At 47.6% G+C, this 22,565-nt stretch overlaps 10 protein-coding genes across 10 annotated transcripts; 8 read left to right on the forward strand and 2 right to left on the reverse strand.

Annotated features, from left to right (window-relative positions):
• Nucleotides 1-51: 51 nt before the first annotated feature.
• Nucleotides 52-2,331, forward strand: E1B28_004115 (uncharacterized protein; the record flags this gene model as incomplete). Its single annotated transcript, XM_043148572.1, has 4 exons — nucleotides 52-384; nucleotides 454-895; nucleotides 953-1,308; nucleotides 1,366-2,331. The coding sequence occupies 4 exons, from the start codon at nucleotides 52-54 to the stop codon at nucleotides 2,329-2,331; spliced, it is 2,097 nt and encodes a 698-aa protein (XP_043013171.1).
• A 475-nt stretch (nucleotides 2,332-2,806) lies between these two features.
• Nucleotides 2,807-6,756, forward strand: E1B28_004116 (uncharacterized protein; the record flags this gene model as incomplete). The annotated part of the gene is made up of 24 exons (XM_043148573.1): nucleotides 2,807-2,970; nucleotides 3,033-3,064; nucleotides 3,126-3,346; nucleotides 3,400-3,497; nucleotides 3,547-3,648; nucleotides 3,708-3,800; nucleotides 3,855-3,914; nucleotides 3,968-4,199; nucleotides 4,259-4,489; nucleotides 4,542-4,661; nucleotides 4,717-4,870; nucleotides 4,937-4,942; nucleotides 4,999-5,051; nucleotides 5,104-5,233; nucleotides 5,290-5,365; nucleotides 5,426-5,511; nucleotides 5,561-5,839; nucleotides 5,896-5,959; nucleotides 6,010-6,042; nucleotides 6,100-6,215; nucleotides 6,269-6,326; nucleotides 6,387-6,466; nucleotides 6,522-6,529; nucleotides 6,586-6,756. The coding sequence occupies 24 exons, from the start codon at nucleotides 2,807-2,809 to the stop codon at nucleotides 6,754-6,756; spliced, it is 2,667 nt and encodes an 888-aa protein (XP_043013172.1).
• E1B28_004117 (uncharacterized protein) lies at nucleotides 6,546-8,355 on the reverse strand. The gene is made up of 7 exons (XM_043148574.1): nucleotides 8,268-8,355; nucleotides 8,105-8,214; nucleotides 7,946-8,049; nucleotides 7,774-7,886; nucleotides 7,352-7,724; nucleotides 7,146-7,299; nucleotides 6,546-7,086 (listed from the first exon to the last, which is right to left on the reverse strand). Exons 1-7 carry the CDS (start codon nucleotides 8,327-8,329, stop codon nucleotides 7,016-7,018), a joined length of 987 nt encoding a protein of 328 aa, XP_043013173.1. The 5' UTR covers nucleotides 8,330-8,355; the 3' UTR covers nucleotides 6,546-7,015.
• A 15-nt stretch (nucleotides 8,356-8,370) lies between these two features.
• E1B28_004118 (uncharacterized protein) lies at nucleotides 8,371-9,938 on the forward strand. The gene is made up of 5 exons (XM_043148575.1): nucleotides 8,371-8,727; nucleotides 8,778-8,915; nucleotides 8,969-9,361; nucleotides 9,416-9,771; nucleotides 9,825-9,938. The coding sequence occupies exons 1-5, from the start codon at nucleotides 8,461-8,463 to the stop codon at nucleotides 9,874-9,876; spliced, it is 1,206 nt and encodes a 401-aa protein (XP_043013174.1). The 5' UTR covers nucleotides 8,371-8,460; the 3' UTR covers nucleotides 9,877-9,938.
• Nucleotides 9,939-10,165: 227 nt separating this feature from the next.
• Nucleotides 10,166-13,521, forward strand: GLC3 (alpha-1,4-glucan branching enzyme). Its single transcript, XM_043148576.1, has 11 exons — nucleotides 10,166-10,651; nucleotides 10,709-10,824; nucleotides 10,882-11,203; nucleotides 11,258-11,700; nucleotides 11,750-12,062; nucleotides 12,115-12,187; nucleotides 12,242-12,311; nucleotides 12,366-12,527; nucleotides 12,594-12,842; nucleotides 12,895-13,295; nucleotides 13,346-13,521. Exons 1-10 carry the CDS (start codon nucleotides 10,270-10,272, stop codon nucleotides 12,937-12,939), a joined length of 2,175 nt encoding a protein of 724 aa, XP_043013175.1. The 5' UTR covers nucleotides 10,166-10,269; the 3' UTR covers nucleotides 12,940-13,295; nucleotides 13,346-13,521.
• Nucleotides 13,107-16,083, forward strand: E1B28_004120 (uncharacterized protein). Its single transcript, XM_043148577.1, has 20 exons — nucleotides 13,107-13,295; nucleotides 13,346-13,360; nucleotides 13,419-13,520; nucleotides 13,578-13,589; nucleotides 13,652-14,306; nucleotides 14,368-14,449; nucleotides 14,509-14,655; nucleotides 14,708-14,770; nucleotides 14,818-14,864; nucleotides 14,916-14,933; nucleotides 14,986-15,018; nucleotides 15,080-15,091; nucleotides 15,154-15,178; nucleotides 15,232-15,245; nucleotides 15,304-15,381; nucleotides 15,432-15,471; nucleotides 15,527-15,567; nucleotides 15,632-15,650; nucleotides 15,708-15,811; nucleotides 15,872-16,083. The coding sequence occupies exons 1-20, from the start codon at nucleotides 13,198-13,200 to the stop codon at nucleotides 15,896-15,898; spliced, it is 1,632 nt and encodes a 543-aa protein (XP_043013176.1). The 5' UTR covers nucleotides 13,107-13,197; the 3' UTR covers nucleotides 15,899-16,083.
• Nucleotides 16,084-16,169: 86 nt separating this feature from the next.
• Nucleotides 16,170-17,396, forward strand: E1B28_004121 (uncharacterized protein). The gene is made up of 5 exons (XM_043148578.1): nucleotides 16,170-16,246; nucleotides 16,299-16,424; nucleotides 16,480-16,599; nucleotides 16,663-16,862; nucleotides 16,916-17,396. Exons 1-5 carry the CDS (start codon nucleotides 16,208-16,210, stop codon nucleotides 17,202-17,204), a joined length of 774 nt encoding a protein of 257 aa, XP_043013177.1. The 5' UTR covers nucleotides 16,170-16,207; the 3' UTR covers nucleotides 17,205-17,396.
• Nucleotides 17,397-18,286: 890 nt separating this feature from the next.
• Nucleotides 18,287-18,582, forward strand: E1B28_004122 (uncharacterized protein; the record flags this gene model as incomplete). Its single annotated transcript, XM_043148579.1, has 2 exons — nucleotides 18,287-18,355; nucleotides 18,421-18,582. 2 exons carry the CDS (start codon nucleotides 18,287-18,289, stop codon nucleotides 18,580-18,582), a joined length of 231 nt encoding a protein of 76 aa, XP_043013178.1.
• Nucleotides 18,583-18,684: 102 nt separating this feature from the next.
• E1B28_004123 (uncharacterized protein) lies at nucleotides 18,685-19,784 on the reverse strand (the record flags this gene model as incomplete). Its single annotated transcript, XM_043148580.1, has 4 exons — nucleotides 18,685-18,979; nucleotides 19,042-19,211; nucleotides 19,265-19,477; nucleotides 19,542-19,784. The coding sequence occupies 4 exons, from the start codon at nucleotides 19,782-19,784 to the stop codon at nucleotides 18,685-18,687; spliced, it is 921 nt and encodes a 306-aa protein (XP_043013179.1).
• Nucleotides 19,785-20,484: 700 nt separating this feature from the next.
• E1B28_004124 (uncharacterized protein) lies at nucleotides 20,485-22,535 on the forward strand (the record flags this gene model as incomplete). The annotated part of the gene is made up of 6 exons (XM_043148581.1): nucleotides 20,485-20,946; nucleotides 20,999-21,543; nucleotides 21,593-21,926; nucleotides 21,982-22,128; nucleotides 22,185-22,434; nucleotides 22,492-22,535. The coding sequence occupies 6 exons, from the start codon at nucleotides 20,485-20,487 to the stop codon at nucleotides 22,533-22,535; spliced, it is 1,782 nt and encodes a 593-aa protein (XP_043013180.1).
• Nucleotides 22,536-22,565: the final 30 nt, after the last annotated feature.

The raw sequence follows: 22,565 nt of genomic DNA on the forward strand, positions 1-22,565 counted from the left end.
AACTATCCTAACACAATCCTCTCATAACGAAGGGCCTGGATTGCCTAAGCCATGTTCGATCCCCTCAGCTCAAACAATTCAACATGGGGCGGCAATGACGAACAGCCTCCGTGGCTCCCAACATCTCATGCGCCCAATTCTCCTATTCCCGACCTTCAACGTGCACCATCTCCCGTACCACCCACCCCAGATAAGGGCCCAGCACCTGGAATATATGGAAAAGAACCAAAGATATATGGTCAGCCTGAAGCAGGACTTATTTCGCCAAGGGAGACGGTTGGCTCGAATGGAAAGTCGTTTGAAAAACCAGTGCCGTATCTCCGGGTAAAAGTCAGCGGTCTTGACAGAAACAGAAGAGACATATTGTTCAAGCTGGATGCTCAGGCATGTGGTCTTTCTTGAGCTGCTGTACATGGTGATTAACGAGCGACGTCTACGCGTGTTTGCACATAGACCAACCTTTCCAATTTCACGGGGACAACCTATCGAAATGTGTCGCGTTCATATGTGGAATTTCAGCAGTTCTACGAGACTATCGTTCAGAGTAATCCTCAGACTATCGTGCCAGCGTTACCACTTGCACAGACTTCCGCGCCGACTGACGAGGAAGATGATCGTCTCGTTCGGATCATGATTCAGAGATGGTTAACGAGAGTATGCGAGGATCCTATTTTGATCAACGACGAAGACCTACGTTCTTTCATTGAAAGTGATTTTGGGTATCAGCCTACGCCTCGGACACGCCGCAAGACACCATCTGGATTCGGGTTAATTCGCCGCGGAGTACCAGATGAAGACGAGGAACTTCAAAAGGCAAGGTTCGAGTTGGCGAAGTTGGAAGGGCTGTTCTTCGATTCCGCCAAGGCAGTGGATAAACTGGCTGTCTCGCGAAGGAGTGCGTTAGTGTTTTTTCTCGTTCGTTTTTACTCAAGTCTCACGATTAGCTTTCCAGCCCTCGCTGCCGCGCATTCTGAAATGGGGAATAAACTCATCAATGTCGCGACAAGTGAAGCCCACCCACCCCTGGCGAATGCCTTCCGGAAGCTGGGGAGGACGTGGCATAGTTTGGCGGATTTAGATCAAGCTCAGGCAATCAGTGAATGTGTAGTCTTGGGAGATTCGTTGGGATATCAGGGAATGAATGCCCGATCTGCGAAAGAGACCCTGCAGATGCGGACTGGCGTGCTCGAGGAATATCAGGCCGCCGTTAAGACCACAATTTCCAAACGTAGGCAAATAGAGCGCCTGAAGGCGAGTTCTAATATTCGGCCGGATCGAGTGGATGAAGCACTTGAAGAAATAGAAGAGGTTTGCGTTCGTTCATATCGTTCCTCTCACTTTCGCACTGAATCTTGACCCTTTCAGGCGAGCAAGTATGAGCAAGTCCTTGCTCGAAGAGCCGAAGGAATCTCCCAAAACTTACATCGAGCCCTCGAAGTGCACAACAGATACGCGAACGATGACATTTCTACGGCACTCATTGAACACGCGCGATCATCTATCATGTATGAGAGGCAGCTTCTTCGTGAACTGGAGGCACTTAGGGCGGACATTAGCAATGCCGCGAAGAAAGTGGAGCCCGCAACTCTAAAGGCACCTAAGCCTTCCATTGTTCCGCCTCTTGAAGACGATTTCAAATTCTCGCATCCTCAATCACAGTCCGCAATAGAAGCAACTCGTTCCAACGGCTTTTACCATCATCAAGCCCCTCCCAGAGTGCAAACGCCTCAGGGGTCAGTAGGACAGATACTACCTCATCCCCAATCCCAAAATTACGATCCATTGTCTCAACCGCTGCCTGCAGCGTCGAGCAATCCGTTATCACAATCGGGATCACGGTTCAGTACACCCCCGTCTTCTGCTCCTCCCACTGCAGTGCAATCATTTGCTGCTCGGCAAGCGCAATCTTCGCGACCAGTATCTCCCTACTCATCTCCGCATCTACCTCCTCAATCACCGGGAGCAGGTCCCTCCTCTCCCGTTCCGAAGACCCCAGTCATAGACGACGGTCCTCCACTCGGTGGAAAGTACGTTGATGGAACCAAATCAATGTTCATCAAATCCTCTTCTTCCCCTTTGGCGTCTCCATTACCGCCGCCGCCGTCATCTCAGTTCTCTAGCCCTCGCATTACGGGCGATCCATTGACAAGTAGCCTGCCCACTTTGCCCCTTCGCTCGGCGGCGGATGGTACCCAGAGAGTGCTAGCCGATGACCTTGACCCGTTGGGTACGATGAGGCCCACTCAGATGACAAGCTCTGTTCGCGTTACACCCCAACGACCGCGGTTAGATGCAAGGGAGGCAGCTAGTAAATTGGCCGCTATGTTTTAGGTTTGTACTTAGTCATCGAGTCAACGGCAGGAAACTTTCATTATGTACTTACCCACGTAACTAATACAACTGTGCTTTGGAAGCGTCAATACCGAGATTGACTCGCTTTCCTGACGCGTCGCTATGTAGCCTCTTACAACCATAGTCCCTCGACCTTGGTAGCGGCCGCGGGTGAGTGTCTTTAGTATGGGTCGATATGGTCACTCAATTACCGGAAATGGCTAGTTCTATTCCTGATCAATTACACTCATGTTTTACAGCAAACTCTAAAATTCTTTCCCAACCGCAGCGTTAGCTTTAGCTTTTGGTTGAACCTGCAGGTGAGTCATGGTTGGTATGATTTCTCAGCATTTGTTCCAGGTTCATTTTTCAACCATAGTCATGCGTGGCCTCTGGTGGTATAAAAGACCTCCTCCATCTCTCTTTCTTTCTCCCATTTCTCGACCTTGACATACTTGTACGCGAATTCAGCCCTATGCATATGCAACACAGAGACTCTGGGTATCGATCGTCTCGCGGTGATGCAGGCAGAGGACGACACTTTCAATCATCGCAGCCAGCTCATCGCGGTGGTCATTCTGGAGTTACATCCTCTCGAGGCGGCACAGCTGTCAAGACAAATGCTTTCACGATAACAACGTATGAACGCAACTGACTCTTTTTCGATTATCTTGACCACCTTCTAATCTCTGACTACGCAGATTGCCATCGAAAATTTATTATCAATATGTCGGTAAGTCATCTTAACAAAAGCGGTCTCGGTCGCTCGGTCGCTGACATATATCTTATTTTAGTCGGTGGGCTCGACTTCCAGCGACCGGATGATTTCTTAGAGACTGACTACTGTTCAGAAATAGCACCTGAGGTCAAAGATTTCGACCGAAGGCAAGAGGTGATCCGCAAACTACAAACCTCAGTCGCTCCCGGCACATTCTCGTCGCTGCTTATATACGATGGAAGAAGTCTCCTTTACGTGTCGTCGGAGCTCAAGCTCCCTGGATCTTCGTCCGCATCGGTGAGTACTTACCTTTGTTGCTTGGTTTGAACGAAACTTTACATCACCAATAGTTTCTCGTCTCCCTCACTGATGCCCCCCCAGTCGAAGGTGCAAGGGGTACATACTGTGTCAAAGTTACTAAGACAACTTACGAACCTATTCGACCCTCGTAAGTGTGTATCCCTATCCCTGCTGCGATTCGTCTAACTCTTTCTCAGCGACATCATCAATCTTTTGAATCACCGTGACCCTCAAACCCAAGCAGCCATTTCTCGCACAGTTACTTTGCTTCAGATTCTTATAAAGCAAGCCCCTAACCAGTGAGCATCCTACTGCTTGTTCTGCATTCTACTGTGGCGCTCAATGATTCTCGATATAGACGTCATCCCAACAACGCGCGAGCCTACTTTAGTGAAGAAGATAAGAGATCAATACCGCGGAGTGGGCTCGAGCTCTGGCGCGGATACTTTCAGTAGGTCCTTACCTCCACCTGGTATGATCTTGCCTGACGCATTTTTATACTCAGATCTGTCCGTCCTACTCTTGGAAAAATGTTAATCAATGTTGACACAACAGTGTCTCCGGTGTAAGTACATTTCACTACGATAAATCAGGTCTGGATGAAGATTGCCTTTACAGATACCAGGAGGGACCGCTGCCGAGACTTGTGATGGATTATCTGGCCATTAGAAACGCCAGGGAGCTAGACTTGTCGCCGACTGACAGGAACTTCACGAAACTGGAAAAGTTTCTAAAGAAAGTGAAGTTGTTCACGGGACACACACAAAAAATTAAAGTCGTTCGCTCTCTGGTACCAAGAGCTGGTATGTATGAATTTGTGAACAAGGATGGTGAGACTACCACTGTAGCGGTATGTCAAGGAAAGCCATGAAACACTCAAAAAAGCACTGACTTCTTGTTCGCTTGCAGGACTATTTTAAGAAGGTCTACAATATTCATCTTCAGTACAAGTCAATTATAGGAGTATGTGTCTCTCCTCCAAGATCCGAACGTCCAGAAATCCTGCCTCTTGAAATTTGCACTGTCAAACCTGGCCAGTTGTACAAGCGGAAGCTTCCCGAAGAGCTCACTTCAGCGATGGTGGATTTTACAAAATTAGATCCTGCGAACAGGCTTATGATGATCCAAGATCGCGGCCCGGTAAGTCTTCTTCACGTATTAGAACTTTAATGTGTTGATCCTCTATTCTAAGCTGAGCACGTATACCACGTCGGAATACATCATTGAAAGTGGTATGAAGATTGACCCACAACCAATTTCTGTTCAAGGGCGACTTCTGAACGCTCCCATCGTAATATTTCAGCAACCAGCGGTGAGTCGTGACTACGTAGAAAGTTTCCATATCACTGAAAGACCATGTGCTGCAGGACCTGAAGATGGGTGCTTGGAATGCACTCCGACATAAATTTCATTCACCTACTGGTTTACATCGATGGGCTGCCGTCAGCTTTGTCGACCATATTCATGTTCAAGCACTCAGTGCAAAAATGAGAGAACTCGCAGACTGTTGTGGACAACTCGGTGAGAATTCTTCTTCAATGTTATTGGTTGGTCTTAGACTGATTTGCACGGGTCTTTTCGTTGCAGGGATGTGTATGCTTTTCTTTTCTTCTCGAGTCCGTTATACGAAACTTACCGAAACTGGCCAGCCATTCAGTCGCCGATTACCATTGAACAGGGCCATGGAAACAATCCGGAACAAGTGAGTGAAGTGGTTTGGTTCCTAGGCCCAGGCACTTTCTGATTCTTTGTAGATTCTCACCAGCATTCTAAGAAAGGCGGGACCTGACCCAGAAGGCAGTCACCTCGTCATCCTCATCGTACTTCCTCAATCAGCAAAAACATTGCGTGCCCGTATCAAATACTTCAGTGACGTTCATGCAGGTAAGCAGGGGGTTTATTTTTTTGGAATTTCTGTCGTTGACACGATTTCTCTGAAGGTGTTCGCACCCAGTGTCTTCGAGAGTTTAAGCTAAAAAAAACGTCCAATCAGTATTGGAACAATGTGGCGCTCAAGTGGGTATTGAGACTCGGCTATTCAGATACAACTCGTCACTGATATCAAACTTACATCAGACTGAATGCTCGCTTGGGCGGTGTCAACTTCTTTGCTCAATCGGAAGCGATGAAAAATTTCGCTAAAGCACCAACTATGATTCTAGGTACTTGCTATCTCCTGAAACTGAACCATACCGACCATTTTATGAAAAGGTGCCGATGTTGGGCATCCAGCACCGGGCGTTCAACACCCCTCAATTTCCAGCTTAGTTTGGTCGACCGATCATCGTGCAACCAAATACTCTTCCATCACCCGGATTCAGCCGCCCCGCTTGGAGTTCATTCTTGATTTACAGGAGATGGTGGAGGCGGCAATAAAAGACTTCATACGGGTGAATAGGTGTCCCCCTTCTCGGATTTACTATTTCCGCGACGGTATCTCAGAGGGCGAGTTCGAGACGGTGGCGCAAAAAGAGGTTGAACTAATTGAGGGTTTGTATTTCACCTTTCGTGGGTTTGAGTCGTTCCCGAACAATTATCCTATACAGCTACTTGGAAGACCAAGAAAATTCCGAATCCCCCGAAGTTGACTTATGTGATTGTGGGTAAAAAGTAAGTCTTTCGCAGGTCCGCGTGAAGAGATAGTGCTGAAGGCGATCCAGGCATCACATCGCATTTTTCCCCGAAGGAGGCAGGTATGTTGGATTCCATCTTTTAGTTGCCTTCGTGATGTTGACCGGGACGTGAATCAGCACAATGAATGATGGCAAAGGCAATTGCAAGCCTGGATTCGTGGTCGATCAAGACCTTGCCAATCCCTTCTCAAAGGGTGATTTCTACCTTCAATCCCATGCTGCTATCCTTGGGAGTGAGTCTTCAGTCCGTTCTATGCATGTTCGTGCAACTGAAGTGCTTCGACAGCCTCTCGAAGCTCACACTTTACGCTTATTAAAGACGACAACAATCTTGGTCTTCAGGGGTAGGTTGCATTGTCCTGAGAGATGCATTGAACGTCCTTGTCTTCATTATATGAGTTTAGGTTACAAGACCTCGCTTTCTCCTTGACCCATGTCTATGCCAAAGCCACCCGTTCGGTGTCCATCCCAGCACCGGTGTTTTGTGAGTCGAGCTTACTGTCTCTTGTCGTTCTTCACTGAGATTCTTCTTAATGCAGATGCCGATGTATGTTCCTCCACTTCTTTCCCTGTAGGACGGAAATCTGACAACCCCGTTCTTAGTTGGTTTGTCAGCGGATGGGGTTTCATATACCTCCCAACTCTAGCTATCACGGCTCCGACACCGCAAGCCTCGTTAGTGGCAATGACTCAAGCACTTTGGATTTGGACGCTTGGAAGGCAGAGTTTGGGCAAGTCCATGACAATGTCAAGAAAACGATGTACTTCTTGTGATGGGTGAAGTGGCGCGGCCATGTTTTTGCTCATCTTGCTGTCCGTGCCATTGCTAGCAATTCCATGTAGGAAAATATTGACAACGAATTTTGTACCTGTTTCACCAACCCAATAAAGAGGGCTCATGTTCAATGTATAAACTGGTCCTCAGTGAACAGCTTTCTTAAACTGACGTGGGGTTTGAGCGATAGCGACAGTCGAATGGAGGATATATAAGTTGATGCTCAAAGGATATGTTGATACTCCAAGAATCCCAATATCACCAGTTGGAGAGAGATAACGGTACAGTTTCCAGTTCCTGTTCGTATTCCACTTCCACTCGCGGACCTTCTGAGCGAGGGAGTAATGAATATGAGTATAGAAAGCATATCAGGATGAAGCACTCTTACTTTTTGCCTTCTTGTCTGGCCGTTTCTTGGGGGACTTGGGCTGAGAGGCTGAGGGTGCTTTTCGTTTGCCCAGAGAACTTTTGGGTTGAAGATTTTCTCTTGACTCGCTTTCAAAGGCTTCGTCTTCATCCTCTTCATCTGACTGCTCGTCGTCCTTTAAAAGAACGTCAGACATAGAAGCTGCGAAGGAGCACAGGTTGACATACCGCAACATCCTCAAGATCGCTCAGACCGTCGCTTTCGTCTTCACTAATATCACTAACAAACTCGCGAGTTCCCCATTCGTCTTCCATCTCTTCCTCCAGCTCGTCCTCATCTTCTTCATCCGTTTCATCATCAACCATGTCAAACTCACCATCGGCCAACCCTTTGCCCTTGTCGCCTCTTTTCTCGCGGTCGAGTATGGCCTGCCAAACGGTTTCGTTCACGTTGAGAGGCGCATCACCATACGCTTTTGATTTTAATCGTTCAATCAGCTCTTTCTCTATCGATCTTTCAATTTTCGCGGCGGAGAGTGCCTTTCGTTCGCGAACGGCTTCGCGTCGATCGAGTTTTTTCTTCACCCCTACGAGCTTGGGTCTGCAATGCAATTTCAGTCAATTGGAATATACGACCGGAATGAGCATACTGTTGTCTAAGCTGCAGTCTACGCATTTTGATGAGATATTGAGTGATTTTCGTAACCCGCTGCTTGCATTTATGTATGGAGAAGTTTGGCCAGTGTATTAGCTCCTGGTCGATCTGAGAACACCACGAATCATCGGTATCATTGTTATAACACCTCAGTAGGTACCACACACCTGTTCGAGGGCTTTAGAATAGTTACTCGACAGCTTTATCTTCTCCCACATGTGTGCAGGTGAATGTGCACGCTCGATAGTTTTGACATACAGATAAAGCACACCTGGGGAAGTGTTTTTCTCAAGGGGAAAGTGTGTTCCTCAATTACTAAGTCGTACCTTCCTTCTCTCGTACAGTGGCATATCTCGAATTTGCGAGAGGGCAGGACTGACGGTTACATAGGCCAGTAACGTTGTATTCATTTCGACAGAAGTTTTGTGTTGTGGTCCTAAAGTTACCATAAGCTCATAGATAGAAGATCCAGCCAAGACTTTTACTTACTTGACCTTGTAGGAGCAGAACTGTTGATTTATGACTGACCAAATAACATCGTCGCTTTGCATATTTACTTGCAAGAAGTGAGGTGTGGCTGTGTAAAAAATGAACCGGTTGACCCTCTCCGATCCGGCGACGGCGACCCTCCAGCCTGCACCTTCTACTTATCTATTCACCTCCCACATCGCAGATTCCCAACATGTCGGAAGAAACACCTTCTTCCCCCCAGACTGAAGCACGGAATGTTCAACAATCCGACGAAACGAAGTCGACCCCGCCGACAGCATCTTCGCTCACTGTCAATGCTCTAAATCCTAACGAAGTCGATCGCAATGAACTCGTTTCGCGAGCCAGAACTTTTCTGAGAGCTCCTCAGATACAAAACCAGGATATTTTTGCTAAACGGAAATTCTTAATAGATAAAGGCCTCAACGAACCAGAAATAGAACAACTTCTGCGAGAGCTTGTAAGTGACCTTGGACTTTGCAGTTCGTTCGTTATTCTTACAGGTGATAGCCTCCTCAACTCCCCAATGTACCTCCGAGAACGTATCCGCAGCTCCCTCCGTCTGGGCTTCCGACATTACTGCTTGGAATTGTGCGATTATTTTCGTGGATTGTCGGCGGTTCCACCTTGTTGTTATTCATATATCACGTATGAATCTAGTCTCTCATTTCGACTTGCTCCCTTTTTGATCGTACTTTCAGCGTTTCCTTATGCCTCGCATCAGTCAAACGTCCCGTGCTAGATGCTCGTTGAAGACCCATCACTTGACTCTCTTACAGAAACTCAACACCTCTCTGAAGTCGTTGAAAGAGGCTCAGTCAAACGCGTTCGCTGTTCTGCCATCCCCAGAACTGTATAAAGAGCCTGTGGATTACTCCGGATGCCATACCGTCGACGATGTCTTACAGCAAGCCGAGAAACTGAAGACAGAAACCCGGAGCCTTCCTCACATCACCCTTTTACGTTGTGGAATTGAGGAGTTCAAGAATAGGTCTGGTCCGGAAGACTCAGCCGTTCCGTCCACAGAGGAATTGTTCCAAGTGTTAGAAAGCAAAATACCTTGGCTAGTTTCTGAGGATGGAGTTGCATTCGAGGTCCGATAACCAACTTCATTGTCTGTGGTCTGTTGCACTGAGACACTCATGTAGCATGAATTATGGAACACCTTATCCAACTCCGCTGTTTTTGAATCGTCTGATGCCCCTGGAGCGGAAGGCCAAACTTCCGCAGCAACACATTGGAGGTATATCGCCCCAGAGCCAGTACCTCCACCTCCATTGACATCGTCCTTGGAAACTCTTTCGTCTACGATCTTTCAGGGTCGAAGAACCACCTCTCATCAACGCACCCTCCAATCCCTTTCAGAATTCACCGGCTACATCTCCACTCAAGTTTACGCACCATACAGGCCACCCTCATCCATTACAAGCAATCCTTTGAATCCGACACCAGAAGACGAATTGAAGAAGGAAATTCGCGCTTTGAAGGGATTGGTACTGAATAGGTGCGGAGCTGGTTCACTTACTCACCCCTGCTGTTTTTGTTAACCGTTATCAGGCGCTCGTTCTTACCCACCATCCCAAAGACGGGTTCAGTAGGCCCGTCGTAATACTTATGTAACATGTGTCATAGATTGTGTTTTAACTGAATGAAATATTCGTTACGACTGGTTCCATTGAGAACGTGCGTTGTCGCTGGATCTTCGGTGACTTGGCTCGATGCTTATCGCCATGTTGCGTGGTGGCCGTCTGCGACAACGAGCAAAGCCCAAGGCGAGTAAACATGCGCTGGTGGAGGCTAGTGGAGTTGCGTGGAGTCCCAAGAAGGATGAGTCTTAGCAGAAAATATAGTATGGACGTCACGGGGATCATGTCGACAAGGGTAGTTCCGAGATTTGTATTCCCTTCATGGTCACGTAAACGAGAAAACATAAAGCACACCTCGTTTTTTCCGACTTGCATCAAGTATTTTCTTCTCGCTGTCAGATAAGGATCAAAGTAGAATGCCTTCTGGCTCTGGATGGAAGACACCAGTGGCTATGCAGCCAGGACGCGGTGGCTACGTCACAGGTCGAAGCGCGAATTTTAGGCCGATGAGTTGGTTAGAAGATCCTTTCAACCAGACCACCAACATGTCCACTCCCGCTCTGGATCCAAAAGTCGTACTAGACATCGACCCATTTCTCAAAACAGAAATTCCTGGAATCATTCAACGACACAACCTTTTCAGGTCGTGGAAAGACACCATCGAACAGCACGAAGGAGGCTATGACAACTTTACCAAAGGCTACAACAAGTTTGGCTTCAACATTGGCTCCAATGAAGAGGTCGTCTATCGAGAGTGGGCTCCGAATGCTAAGGAAGCATATCTTATCGGAGAATTCAGTACGTGTCTCGTTCACGACTGTGCTTTAGACTTATCTGAACGACTATTTTCCGCAGATGATTGGGACAGGTCATCCCATCCTATGACTAGAAACGAATTTGGAGTATGGGAGATAACAGTTCCACCAAAATCAGCAGGCGGATGCGCTATTCCCCACGACTCCAAGCTCAAAGTATGCTTTACCTCTTTCGTATGGGTTCTTTGCCCGCTTACTCCCGTTTCGAAACAGATTTCGATGGTTCTACCTTCGGGAGAACGTATCGAGCGTCTTCCGGTTTGGATCAAGCGCGTTACTCAAGATTTAAACATGTCACCAGTCTACGATGCACGCTTTTGGAATCCTCCAGCGTCCGAAAAGTACAAGTTCAAAAATACGCGTCCTCCTCCCGTGAAGAGCGCCAGAATCTACGAGGCTCACATTGGTATCTCAACGCCTGAACAGCGTGTAGGAACATACAAGGAATTCACTCGAGACGTCCTCCCTCGTATCAAAAAGTTAGGTTACAATGTCATTCAGCTTATGGCTATTGTGGAGCATGCATATTACGCGTGTAAGGTTCTCTCTATCTTGAACGGAACTTTCTTACTTACATTATCCCGCATAGCATTTGGTTACCAGGTCACCAACTTCTTCGCGGCCAGTTCTCGGTATGGCCATCCAGAAGACCTCAAAGAGCTTATCGATACTGCTCACGGCATGGGTCTTACGGTCTTGCTCGATATTGTCCACTCTCATGCCTGCAAGAACGTTCTCGATGGCTTGAACGAGTTTGATGGCACCGATCACCTCTACTTCCACGAAGGTGGAAAAGGACGCCACGATCTTTGGGATAGCAGACTCTTCAACTATGGTTCTCATGAGGTCTTAAGATTTCTGATGAGCAATTTGCGTTTCTGGATGGAGGAATATCGATTTGACGGTTTTCGGTTCGATGGTGTAACGAGCATGATGTACCTCCACCACGGGATTGGAACTGGCTTCTCTGGAGGATACCACGAATATTTTGGGGACACTGCAGACAATGAAGCCATCGTCTATTTGATGCTGGTAAGATATTCAATCTGGCGTGATAGCTGGCTTTTAATTGTTTCGATAGGCAAATGATGCGATGCATTCCCTCTATCCTTCGTGCATTACTATCGCAGAAGATGTGTCAGGTATGCCCCTTTTGTGCAAACGAGCGGAGCAGGGAGGGGTTGGATTCGATTACCGCTTATCTATGGCAATCCCCGATATGTGGATCAAGCTTCTCAAGCACAAGCCGGACGATCAGTGGGAAATAGGCAATATTGTCTTCACGTTGACAAACAGGCGTCATGGCGAAAAAAGCATTGCGTATTGCGAGAGTCACGACCAGGCACTTGTAGGCGACAAGACTATCGCGTTCTGGTTGATGGACAAGGAGATGTGTAAGTCGTTTCGTTATGCCGAACAATATGAGGACTGACGGCGTCTGCGCAGATACCCACATGTCCGATTTGAGTCCTATGACTCCAATTATTGCTCGAGGCTTGTCACTTCATAAAATGATTCGGTCGGTGGCTTGCACTCATATTCGCTATATTCGCCATTGAGAACAGTTTTATAGGCTTCTTACCCATGCTCTAGGCGGCGAAGGATACCTGAACTTTGAAGGCAACGAGTTCGGACACCCGGAGGCAAGTTATTGGCCTTGATGATCACTGATTTGGGTCTGACCTGGAGTTATGTAGTGGCTGGATTTTCCTCGCGAGGGAAATAATAATTCCTTCCAGTACGCTCGCCGCCAATGGAACGTCCTCGATGACGATCTTCTTCGGTACAAATACCTCAACGAATTTGACGTCGCCATGAACCATACTGAGGAAAAGTATGGTTGGCTGAACTCTCCACAGGTACATTTGCCTTCGTTCAACCTGCGTAGTCCGAATACTTCTGACTCCTGATTCTGACACAAACAGGCGTACGTATCCCTGAAGCACGAAGGAGACAAGGTCATAGTTTTTGAACGGGCGGATCTTCTCTTCATTTTCAACTTTCATCCAACTCAAAGTTACACGGACTACAGAGTAGGCGTTGAGCAGGCGGGGGAATACAAAGTGGTTCTCAGCAGCGACGAAAAGAAGTATGGTGGCTTTGACAATATCAACGTGGGCAGCAAGTACAGTACGACTCCCATGAGGTGGAACGAAAGAAATAACTTCTTACAGGTGAGCGCATATGATCGATACTCTTGGATGATGGTTCACTCAGACTCAGCAGGTCTATATACCAAGTCGAACTTGCTTAGTCCTTGGCCAATATTAGACGAGGTTATGGACTTTCTTTCTTCCGTTTTAGCACGATGAGTGCGGACTATAAGATAGCTATGAAATGTATCGTCTATCTTTTGGAATAAAAGCATCGCCACCGGGCGGCATTAATAGCGTAAGCATAATTGCCGGACCGCGGATTCAGCCGAACGGACTTAATATCGCGCTCTCACCAAAATGGGTGGTTCTGTTTTCTTCGCTTCTCTTCCTCCTACCTCGACAAGGGTCCTGATCCTCCGTCTCTCTGACCATCATGCAATGGGACTTTACTGCAGGAAACAATCCTCCACCTCTCCATCGGTCGACTACTCCCATTCCTCCCATACGTAGACCAACTCCAGCGCCAACCGGGTATGTCCTCAAACTCATTTCTACGTTCCAAAGTGCTGATACCACAACAGTTATGCAGTTTCTTCGCAAGTATCTCAATTTCACGGTTTACGTCGATCTAATTCGTTGTCATTCGATCTCTAGCCCGCCATCGCACAGTAGCTTTGGTCCTCCAAGCTTTCCTGATCCCTCTCATATGGTCCGCCTACCCCCGTCGTCGGCACCTTCGATGACCCCCGCATTTTTGTGAGTCATTCAGTCATTTCACCCAAGTATGCGCGCTGAATCTATTTTCACTATTAGGGATGTACCCGGGTGAGTTCCGTCCGCGTAGTTGCTCAGAAATTTGTGGTCTCAATGTTCTCTGTTACCTCTAGACACGTCCCGACCGTGACTCGGGAAGGGCGCTCCCCCGAGCGTCGACATCACCACCACCGCCACCATAGTCATAGCTCAAGTCGCCCCCTCCATGAGCGACCGCAAAGTCATGAACGGCACCACCCTCGAGTCCATAGTGTCGATTACGGGCGGTCACACAGTCAGGATCGCCACCGAAGTCGTGAGCGCAGTCGTGAATCTGACGGACATCATGCTCGGAAGCGTGATGTCAGTAGAGAACATCATCACCATACTCAGAAGCGGGATGTCAGTAGAGAACATCGCCACCAACACCATGTCCAGCATCATAAGCGCGAACAACGACATTCAACATCATCTGCGCGCGCTCCTCCCAATTCGAAGGTTGTCCAGCATTTGAATAATGGTCATCTTCTTCAGGCGATTGACGCGGCCGCTCAACTCATTGATACTCGCGGGAATTCTCATGACCAGCTCGCCCCGGTCATCGCCCCGGTCATCAAGCATGTCATCAAGCACTTATGTAGACCCTGTCTCCATCGTCATTCTGAAAGCCAAGCAATGGAATTATTCTATCCTAGTCCCGAACACCCTGCTTACAACCCTATTCCGTACCCTGCTCCTAATTCGACTTTCCAGTACTCCAGGTGTACTGGTCGCAAGCGCGCCCTCTGTGTGAGCGCCCATTCGTCTATCCCATCCCTTTCTCGTTCGTCTGTTCTGACGCCCGTTTCAGATTGGCATCAATTATACCGGCCAAGACAAGCCTTTGCGCGGGTGCATAAATGATGCTATTCATGTCAGGGACTTTCTGAGGAGTAAGTTTGTTATGTCTTTCCTTTACTTGGTCGACAGCTCACGGGAGGGGGGTCTGTAGAACATCATGGATTCCCAACAGATCAGATCATGGTTCTTAGAGACGACAGTAGCAACCCTCGCAAACAACCCACAAGGAGAAATATGTTGGCGGCCATGCAGTGGCTGGTCGAAGGCGCCCAAAAGAATGATTCGCTGTTCTTCCACTGTGAGTTTCTTGTTCGATTCCACTCAGAATTCTCCCTATAACGATGACAAAGATTCTGGTCATGGTGGTCAAACACCAGATAAAGACGGGGATGAAATCGATGGATTTGATGAAGGTCAGTTTCTTGGTGAATCCGCTTCAAGTCGCTCACAATGGCGTCAGTTATCTATCCCGTCGATTATAAGAAGCGTGGCCACATATTAGATGATGTGAGGAATACTTGTTTTAGCCTGTCGCGACTCTGACCTCTTCCTTTGTAGGAGATGCACAAGATTATGGTAAGTCACTTGAATGAAGATTCTGCAATCTTTTACAAACTATCTCTGAAAGGTAAAGGCAATACCCAGCGGATGCCGCTTAACGGTGAGTTTGACAAGATGAAGGATGCCTTGCACGTCGCTGACTTGCTCGACATCACTCTAAGGCTTTGTTCGATGTAAGCTCCCCGTTAATTCGGCTATTTCTCTAGATGGTCTCACAAACCCTTTCTTCTCTCAGTCTTGCCACTCGGGAACTGTCCTTGGTAAGCGACGAATGTGTGATCCGCGATCGTTCGGCTAATTCCATTTATCACAGACCTTACCTACGTTGTATGTGGTTCTAAATCTATACTGTATCATCGCTATTTTTATTGATGCCTCCATCAAGTACACGCCTTCCGGACGGAAGAAAGGTGTCCATGTGAGTAGTCGTGCATTACAGCGAATGGCTACGAGGGCGGACGTTGTGAGTAACATCCTTCACCTTGGCGATCCAAGCTCATCTACTCTCCCTAGATTTCGTGGTCAGGCTGCAGAGATGATCAAACCAGTGCAGGCGAGAGGCTCTCCCCAAAGCTAACGTTTCTCGAGCTAAATGGTATTACTTCCAGACACGTTCCAAGGCGGACAACCTGTCGGTGCTATGAGCTACGTACGTGGATCTTGGATTCTTGAGATGGCGGTCGTATTAACCTCTCTCGTTTTTGGTCAAACAGGCTATCATCAATTCACTTAGTACGTAATTGATTAAACTTTTCAGTGCCGTGAAGGTGGACATGTTTCTGTGTATAGGGAAAAATCCACATCCAACCTATCAAGGCTTGTTGCAGCACTTGAAAGCTCTTTTATATGATCGGTTCAATCAAACTCCTCAACTGGGGAGTTCCCATCACATTGTGCGTTGTGTGTTTTCTATCATGCGTCATGGTTGTCAGTACTGATAGGATTGCGATAAGGACACCAACCTGCAATTTGTGATTTAGAAATGTCTTCTATCGCCGCACTTAAACTCGGACCCTAATAACGATAAACTTATGCGTACTTACATGTAAATTGTAACATGCACAGTGTTTCCGTATGACTTGTACCATGTACAACAGTGCTTTGTAGCCTTATTTATTCTATTTGTTATCGAGTACTTCAAGTTATCGAACTGTTAGATCATGCAGTGCCAGATCTTTTAGGCTTAGACTCGGAGCCAAGCCAAATCAGGTGACTGGGAAAACGTTCCTGGCTTAAGAGTCACGGTTTACCAATGCACTTACCCTTTGCTTTTTATCTCTCCCGCAACCATGACGGAACGCTCAATTTCAAGAGGCCGTGAAGCTTATGTGTGCTCCTACAACTGTATTTCATGAATAACTCTTTACGTCCTTCTTCCAGCGCTCTACTGGTCGAGGGGGTGCCGGAAATATACACCCTGCCTCCCAGGATGATAATCGTCCTATCGGTGGCCCAGATGATTTTTCCCCTACAAGAGGAAGAGAGCTCACGGTACATCATGACACCGTGCGCCTTTTGCTCTCGTTCAAACAGCCCACACTTATACGATTAATGTCGACAGCTGTATTCTACCGGACGAGGAGGTGCAGGAAACATCCGTTCACCATCAAGAGAACCTCAAGCTACTCCGGATTCTCGAGAGCAGGAAGTTATCAAGGGCGAAGCGGAGAAGAATATTGCAGTGAGTTGCGCAGTTATCTCAACGCAATGAGTCTGGTTGTTCAGAAAACCCCTTACTTCTCAGCACTCGACCGGACGCGGAGGTCTCGGTAACATGTCTCGATCCCGGTCCAGGGGACCATCTCAGACTAGCTCTAGCGCCCCTTTACACGTGCATTCCACCGGTCGTGGTGGTACTGGAAACATCTTTGAAGGTGATGCTCCATCGATCGAGACGGTAATGGAGGACGAAGATTTAGATTTTCAGTTCAAGCCCGCTACTATGTATTCCTCTTATCGCCACGCTTTTTAATTTTGGACTAACATGAAAAACTTAGTCACTCCACTGGCCGCGGCGGCCTAGCAAATATTTCCCACTCCCCTCCTCCTGGCGTCGAAAGCTACCGAGCATCGGTCAACAATCAGACAGGTTTCGAATCCACTGGTCGAGGAGGTGCCGGTAATATGAGAGAACGATCAGCATCTCGTGAACCTCGGAGTCAAAGTCGCGGTAGAGTGGCTGAAATTTTACAGCGGGTCGTACATCCTTTGGAAAAGTCCAGTCGAGAGAGAACGGGGGATAACCCTTCAGTTCAGCGGGGTAGAGCGATAGAAACTTCCAAATGATTCGCTATACGATCGAGGGCCTATCCCATATGACTCTGTATTGTGCCTATCTATCTGCCTATCTATTCTTGAGTAGACATCGCTAATGTATGTAAATTACTCCTGTATGTCTTTGTCATTATCGTTTCAAGGGTATTCCTCAACTCCGCGTTGTTTAGTATCGCCAGCGGCCAGCAGTACAAAATCTTCGCGCTTCGGATACCTTTGCGGTTGGCCTTTCATATATAATTACATGGCGGCGGACTGAACCGAGAAGGCATCAATGCATCAACCACCCAAACGCCTATCCCGTTCGTCGCTTGGACTTGCGCCACTCTATCAACTTATGACTCTATCGTCAACCTATGTCTGTCGTGTCGTGTCGGTCGAGAAGAGCTTCGGGATTCTTGGTCGAAGGACGGCCCTTGTACAGAGGGATCAGATAATAAATAAAGCTCCTTCCTCGACAGTCGAAAAGTTTTGGGAAGTCGCTGACTATGGCTATTCATGTCCTGCCTTGTGCCTCAAACTACTGCATCTCAGGTTATCGATGGCGACCAACGTTCGATGCGGAGAAATGGTTTCTTCTCGTATGCTTTCCTGATCTTTGACTGGGCTCCAGAGTGCCAAAACGAGCGGATGCTGCAATGTGGTTCAGAGCCACTGTATATTCACCAAGGACTGGAGCTCAGTCCAGCCTGGCAAGTTTAGATGGACGAGCAGTACTTCTTCCGCGATTCCTTCATCTCCCGCTTGTTTTAACTTTCCACTTCATACTACAATTTCCGTAGTCCATCGATTCGATTATACTACCTCATCATATGGTCATCTTCATAAACGATTATGCTTTCTTACCGTACGTATAGCAAAAGTCCCTCTGTTGCGCAATTTCTCCATCTCAGTGTATTCTTAGTATCTGCCAGGAAGATGACACTTTCGCAGCGAACGTTCAACACTATAAAAAGAGGATCTCACTGTACTGAGGAGATACCAACAAAAGACAACTCTTTTTCCACCGTCCAACATTTTGAAAGGTGCTTAACCGCGTACCATCAACTCGCTATACTCATTGTGGCCATCTTTCTCAGTTTCCATACTACTCGATGGCTGGAATCAAAGCACCAAAGAAGCCCATGACCACGACCGATGCCGCTCGCATCCAGTCCGCCCAGGTTCGTGTAGCAATCCTCCGTCGCCGTCCATGAGCGATCGACTAAGGCTCGCTATTCCGATGCAGGCTAAAGCCGGTAACGACGTTGGCAAGAGAAGCTTCCCCGCAAGAGCACAGTCGGCAGCGCAGAATAATGTCAATAAAGCTACAGGTGGAGCTGGAGCTGGAAGTACTCCCAAAGCGGCGACAGGAAAGCCAGCTAGTGGCACTAGTAATAAGAAGAAGTAAACTGGAAAGCATGAGGCAGTTTTCCTCGTAAATTGGTTCCATCCGTTACATAGCACACAGTCACCTACTCTTCTTGTAGATTATGCCTGCATTTGACTAGATTTACTTCTTCCACCCCCATCCCCCCTTTAGCGACGTCTCCGACAGAAACCACTGTCCTCGAGTGACAGGTTTAAAGTCGGGAGTCGGAGCTGTAGGAAGGGCTTTCTTGATGGCAAGTTCGTATTTCTTCTTCTCGAACTTTTCGAATGCAAAGGCAGCTGCGCCGCAAGAAACGTGGGGTTCCCCTTTTTGTAAGCCTTTCAGGGTGAGCGGGATGTACTGGTCCAGGGGCATCCAAAAGTTGGAAAGTCTTTCAGTGGTTCCTTCGAAGTCATGAAGCTCGGATTCGACCAGGCTGCACACGCAGTGTTAATTAAAATCGGAGATGAAAAAGAGGATAATAAGGGGCCGACTTACGGAGGAACGACTTCAATAAAGTGAATGTTAGTTCCCTGGAATTGAGACTGTAGCGACATGGTCATGCTGTGTAGGGCGGCTTTGGAAGCAGTATAGTTGGAAAGGTGGGTCGCAGGAACGACGCATAGTCCTGAAGTTACATTGACTACCATGCAAGGACGTCCAGCGGCCTGATAGCAAACATTTAGCACAATGAGAAACAAGAGAAGTGTGAAACACTGACGGCCAATTCTTTGAAATGGGGTAAAGTGGCAACTATGAAGGCCATCACGGATAAGTAATTCAGCTGAGCCTCTCGATATAGTACTGCGAAAAGATTTCGATGAACTTTGTCATTCAGAGTTGGAGAGTCGTGAGATGTACTGTCGATGTCAACATCGTTGTTTAGAAAGTCAAACTCTCGTTGAAAGCCAGCGTTGAGAATGATGGTGTCCAGCTACATGGATAATTGGGCATCAGTAATGCCGCTGCGGTGATGGTAACAATAATTCAGCGCTCACGTCGGGGTATTTTTGGATGATACCCCGGACGTTTCTTGTCAAAGACTTTGCGTCCACGTCAAGGTCTAAAGAGATGACCTCCAAGCCAGCAGTTTCGAGCTCCTTGAGCCTATCGGGGCGTCTACCAGTGCCAATGACCTTGGGATGGCTGGGAAGTTCAGAAATTGCTATCGCCAGGGCACGGCCGATGCCGGAGGTAGCACCAGTAACAAGAACACATCTGGAGTCGTTGATAGAAGACATGTTGGTGAAGCTGAGAGTCCTGAGTTGGCAGTCCAGAATTTGTATCAGGAAATTGTCCACTACACTTGAGTTTTTATACTCCCTCGTATGTCAGGAGCATTCCATCATGTAAATTCGTCGTTGTCGGCTACGTTCCTTTCATTCACGATTCAATGCCGTCCTTCTTGCGTATACCAGGTCGGCTTCCGCAAAAAAAACCTAATCCGCCTTACGCAGCTTCCGGTCGTGAAAGAGATTCAAAAATGACCCGTTGCCCAGGAGTAGAATGGGTAGAGGAATCGAGTCCGAATGGGCGGAGTTCTCTGACTTGCTAGTTCCCACTCGATAAATTCCTGGAACCAATGGTGTTAGAAGTGAATTATTGTTGAGCCACGCGACTCCTTCTAATTTTCTCCGTGCGAGATCGTTTTATCCCAGGCCTCGAGTTGAAGGAAATGCGCGTGTCGTTGTCGTTTCGCTCATTGAGACGGAAAGCTAGAAGCTTCAGAGAGGCCCACAGCTTATTCATCGCCTTCTAGATAGCATGGAATGCTGCAAGGAGTCAATAGTCAAGGACAACTCAGATTAGGGGTGTGAAAGACTGTAAACCGCGACATCGGGCTGAGCAATGCAGTGGGAAGGGTCCTACTACGTGGCCTTTCTCAAAGTTTTTCTCAAGGTTTCTCGTTTTTATTGCATCGTTTGACCGAGAGATGCTCGCATGTTGACCATGGATTACTCTCTCTTGCTTCCAGCTCTTCCAGCTCTATTTCTTTCCCTTTCTCTTCTCAATTATGAACGAACCTTGACCCCGATGTATGGGACGGTCCCCACAAACCAATATCTACAGCACTTCGTTTTCCTTGCGATTGCCCTTTCCATCTATATGCGACCTCAGTTCTCCTCTACCGCACGGAAATATCTATTTTCTGGATCGATTCTTGCCCTGGCTCCCAATGCAATTTACTACTTTGCAGCCTGGTCGGCTAGACAGAGAAATCCGATATGGGGTCCGGTATTCGTACATACCTTCGCGCTTATACCGCTCGTATATGCTTATGGTATCTTTCTCCCCGCAAGAGGAATGTTGAGTGTATGGGGAACCCTGTTGTCCAGTTTTGTTCTGTCGAAACGACTGTGGCCTGCTGTCCCGCAGTTGCGTAGCATTTCCGATAACGATATCGTGCGTTTACTCTCTGTGCACATATTCTCTTCTGACCAGTTTTGTCGAATAGTATTTATCTCAAGCACTGATCCTTCTCGCAATCGGAGTATTGCACCTCGACTTCTCCACCCCAACACCTAGCAAGGCTTCAAAGAAGCCCACAGCTTCCAGCAATACGGCCTACGCGACTAAAGTGACTCTCCTCGCAGTCTTGACGACTCTCGCTTTCACTCCTCTCACTTCTTGGTTTCGTTCACCGATCTTGAGGCATCCGTATCCCGAAACGTACACTCATCCCAGTTTCCCTCTCCAAATCCATTCCGCGGTTGAAAGTACTACAGGCCTTATCGTTGTCGGCGAAGCCCTCACACCGCCCAAAGCTGACCCCCTCGATATCAATTCCATGCACTCGGTGCGGTATTTACGTGCAGCTCACTCAATACTGGGTGGTGTCTGGATGGGCAACAGGGTTCACACTATTGATGGAATTGTACCTGTCAAGGATTCATTTGGGACTAGACTTGGTGATTCTATATATGGCGCTTTCAATTTGCAGGAGGTTGCACGACTAGTTGAACGGGATAGGAAGAAAGGAAAACGAAAGGCCCTGATCATGTAAGTTTTTCGTCTTGCCCTGTGTTGCATACCGGCTCAACCTTCGTAGTGGTCTAGGGGCTGGTATATCCGCTACTGCATTTCACAGGCACGGGTTGAACCTCACTGTGTTGGAGATCGATCCTGCGGTCTATAAAGCCGCGCGTCAGTTCTTTGGTTTCCCCGATCCCGGTGAAGAAAACGTTTTTCTTGAGGACGCCGGTGGCTGGATTACCTCGCGTGCAAACTGGCTTAAAGTTGGCGACGGTGAAGACGATTCCTCTCTGTATGACTTTGCCATACATGATTGTTTCTCTGGTGGCGGTGTCCCTCAGCACCTTTACGAGATCGAGTTCCTGAATAGTCTCAAGAAACTTATGAAGCCGGATGGCGTTGTTGTCGTCGTAAGTGTCTCCACGAATTTCAATTACGGAACAAAAACGTTTACCACCATTGTAGAATTATGCAGGCGTGGTCGATTCCGAACCAGCTAGACTTTTGTTACGCACACTAGACGAGGCATTCTCTCAATGCAGAGCATTCCACGATCTCATGCATGCAGACGCACTCAAAAAGGAAGAATATCACTCTCAATTCGTGAACGTCGTACTTATCATTCCTTTTCGTGGTCTTGTGGATTGAGGCGCTCACTCTGCCTTTAGGTGTTTCTCTGCACTATGAGACCGGACACCCCTATAACATTCCGTGCCCCGGACATGATGGATTACCTTGGATCACATCTACGAAAGCATATGATAACAACATTGAAGGACAGGGAGGTTGACCTTGACATACTTAGGAAATCTATGGAACGCATTGAACAGGAAGAAGGACGGGAAACCAAAGTTCTAAGCAAAGAGTATAATCCACTCGGGAAAATGCAAAGCGAGCAAGCAACGAAACACTGGACTGGTAAGTTGATTTTTATGACTATTTACGTCGGCTTCTCTGACTCTCAAAAAATACAAGTAATGAGGGAGGTATTGCCAGATATCTACTGGGAAACATTTTGAATAGTCGCGTATTATCTCCAACCCTCGTGT

This window comes from Marasmius oreades, chromosome 2 (genome assembly GCF_018924745.1).
Source record: "Marasmius oreades isolate 03SP1 chromosome 2, whole genome shotgun sequence".
Classification (NCBI taxonomy): domain Eukaryota; kingdom Fungi; phylum Basidiomycota; class Agaricomycetes; order Agaricales; family Marasmiaceae; genus Marasmius; species Marasmius oreades.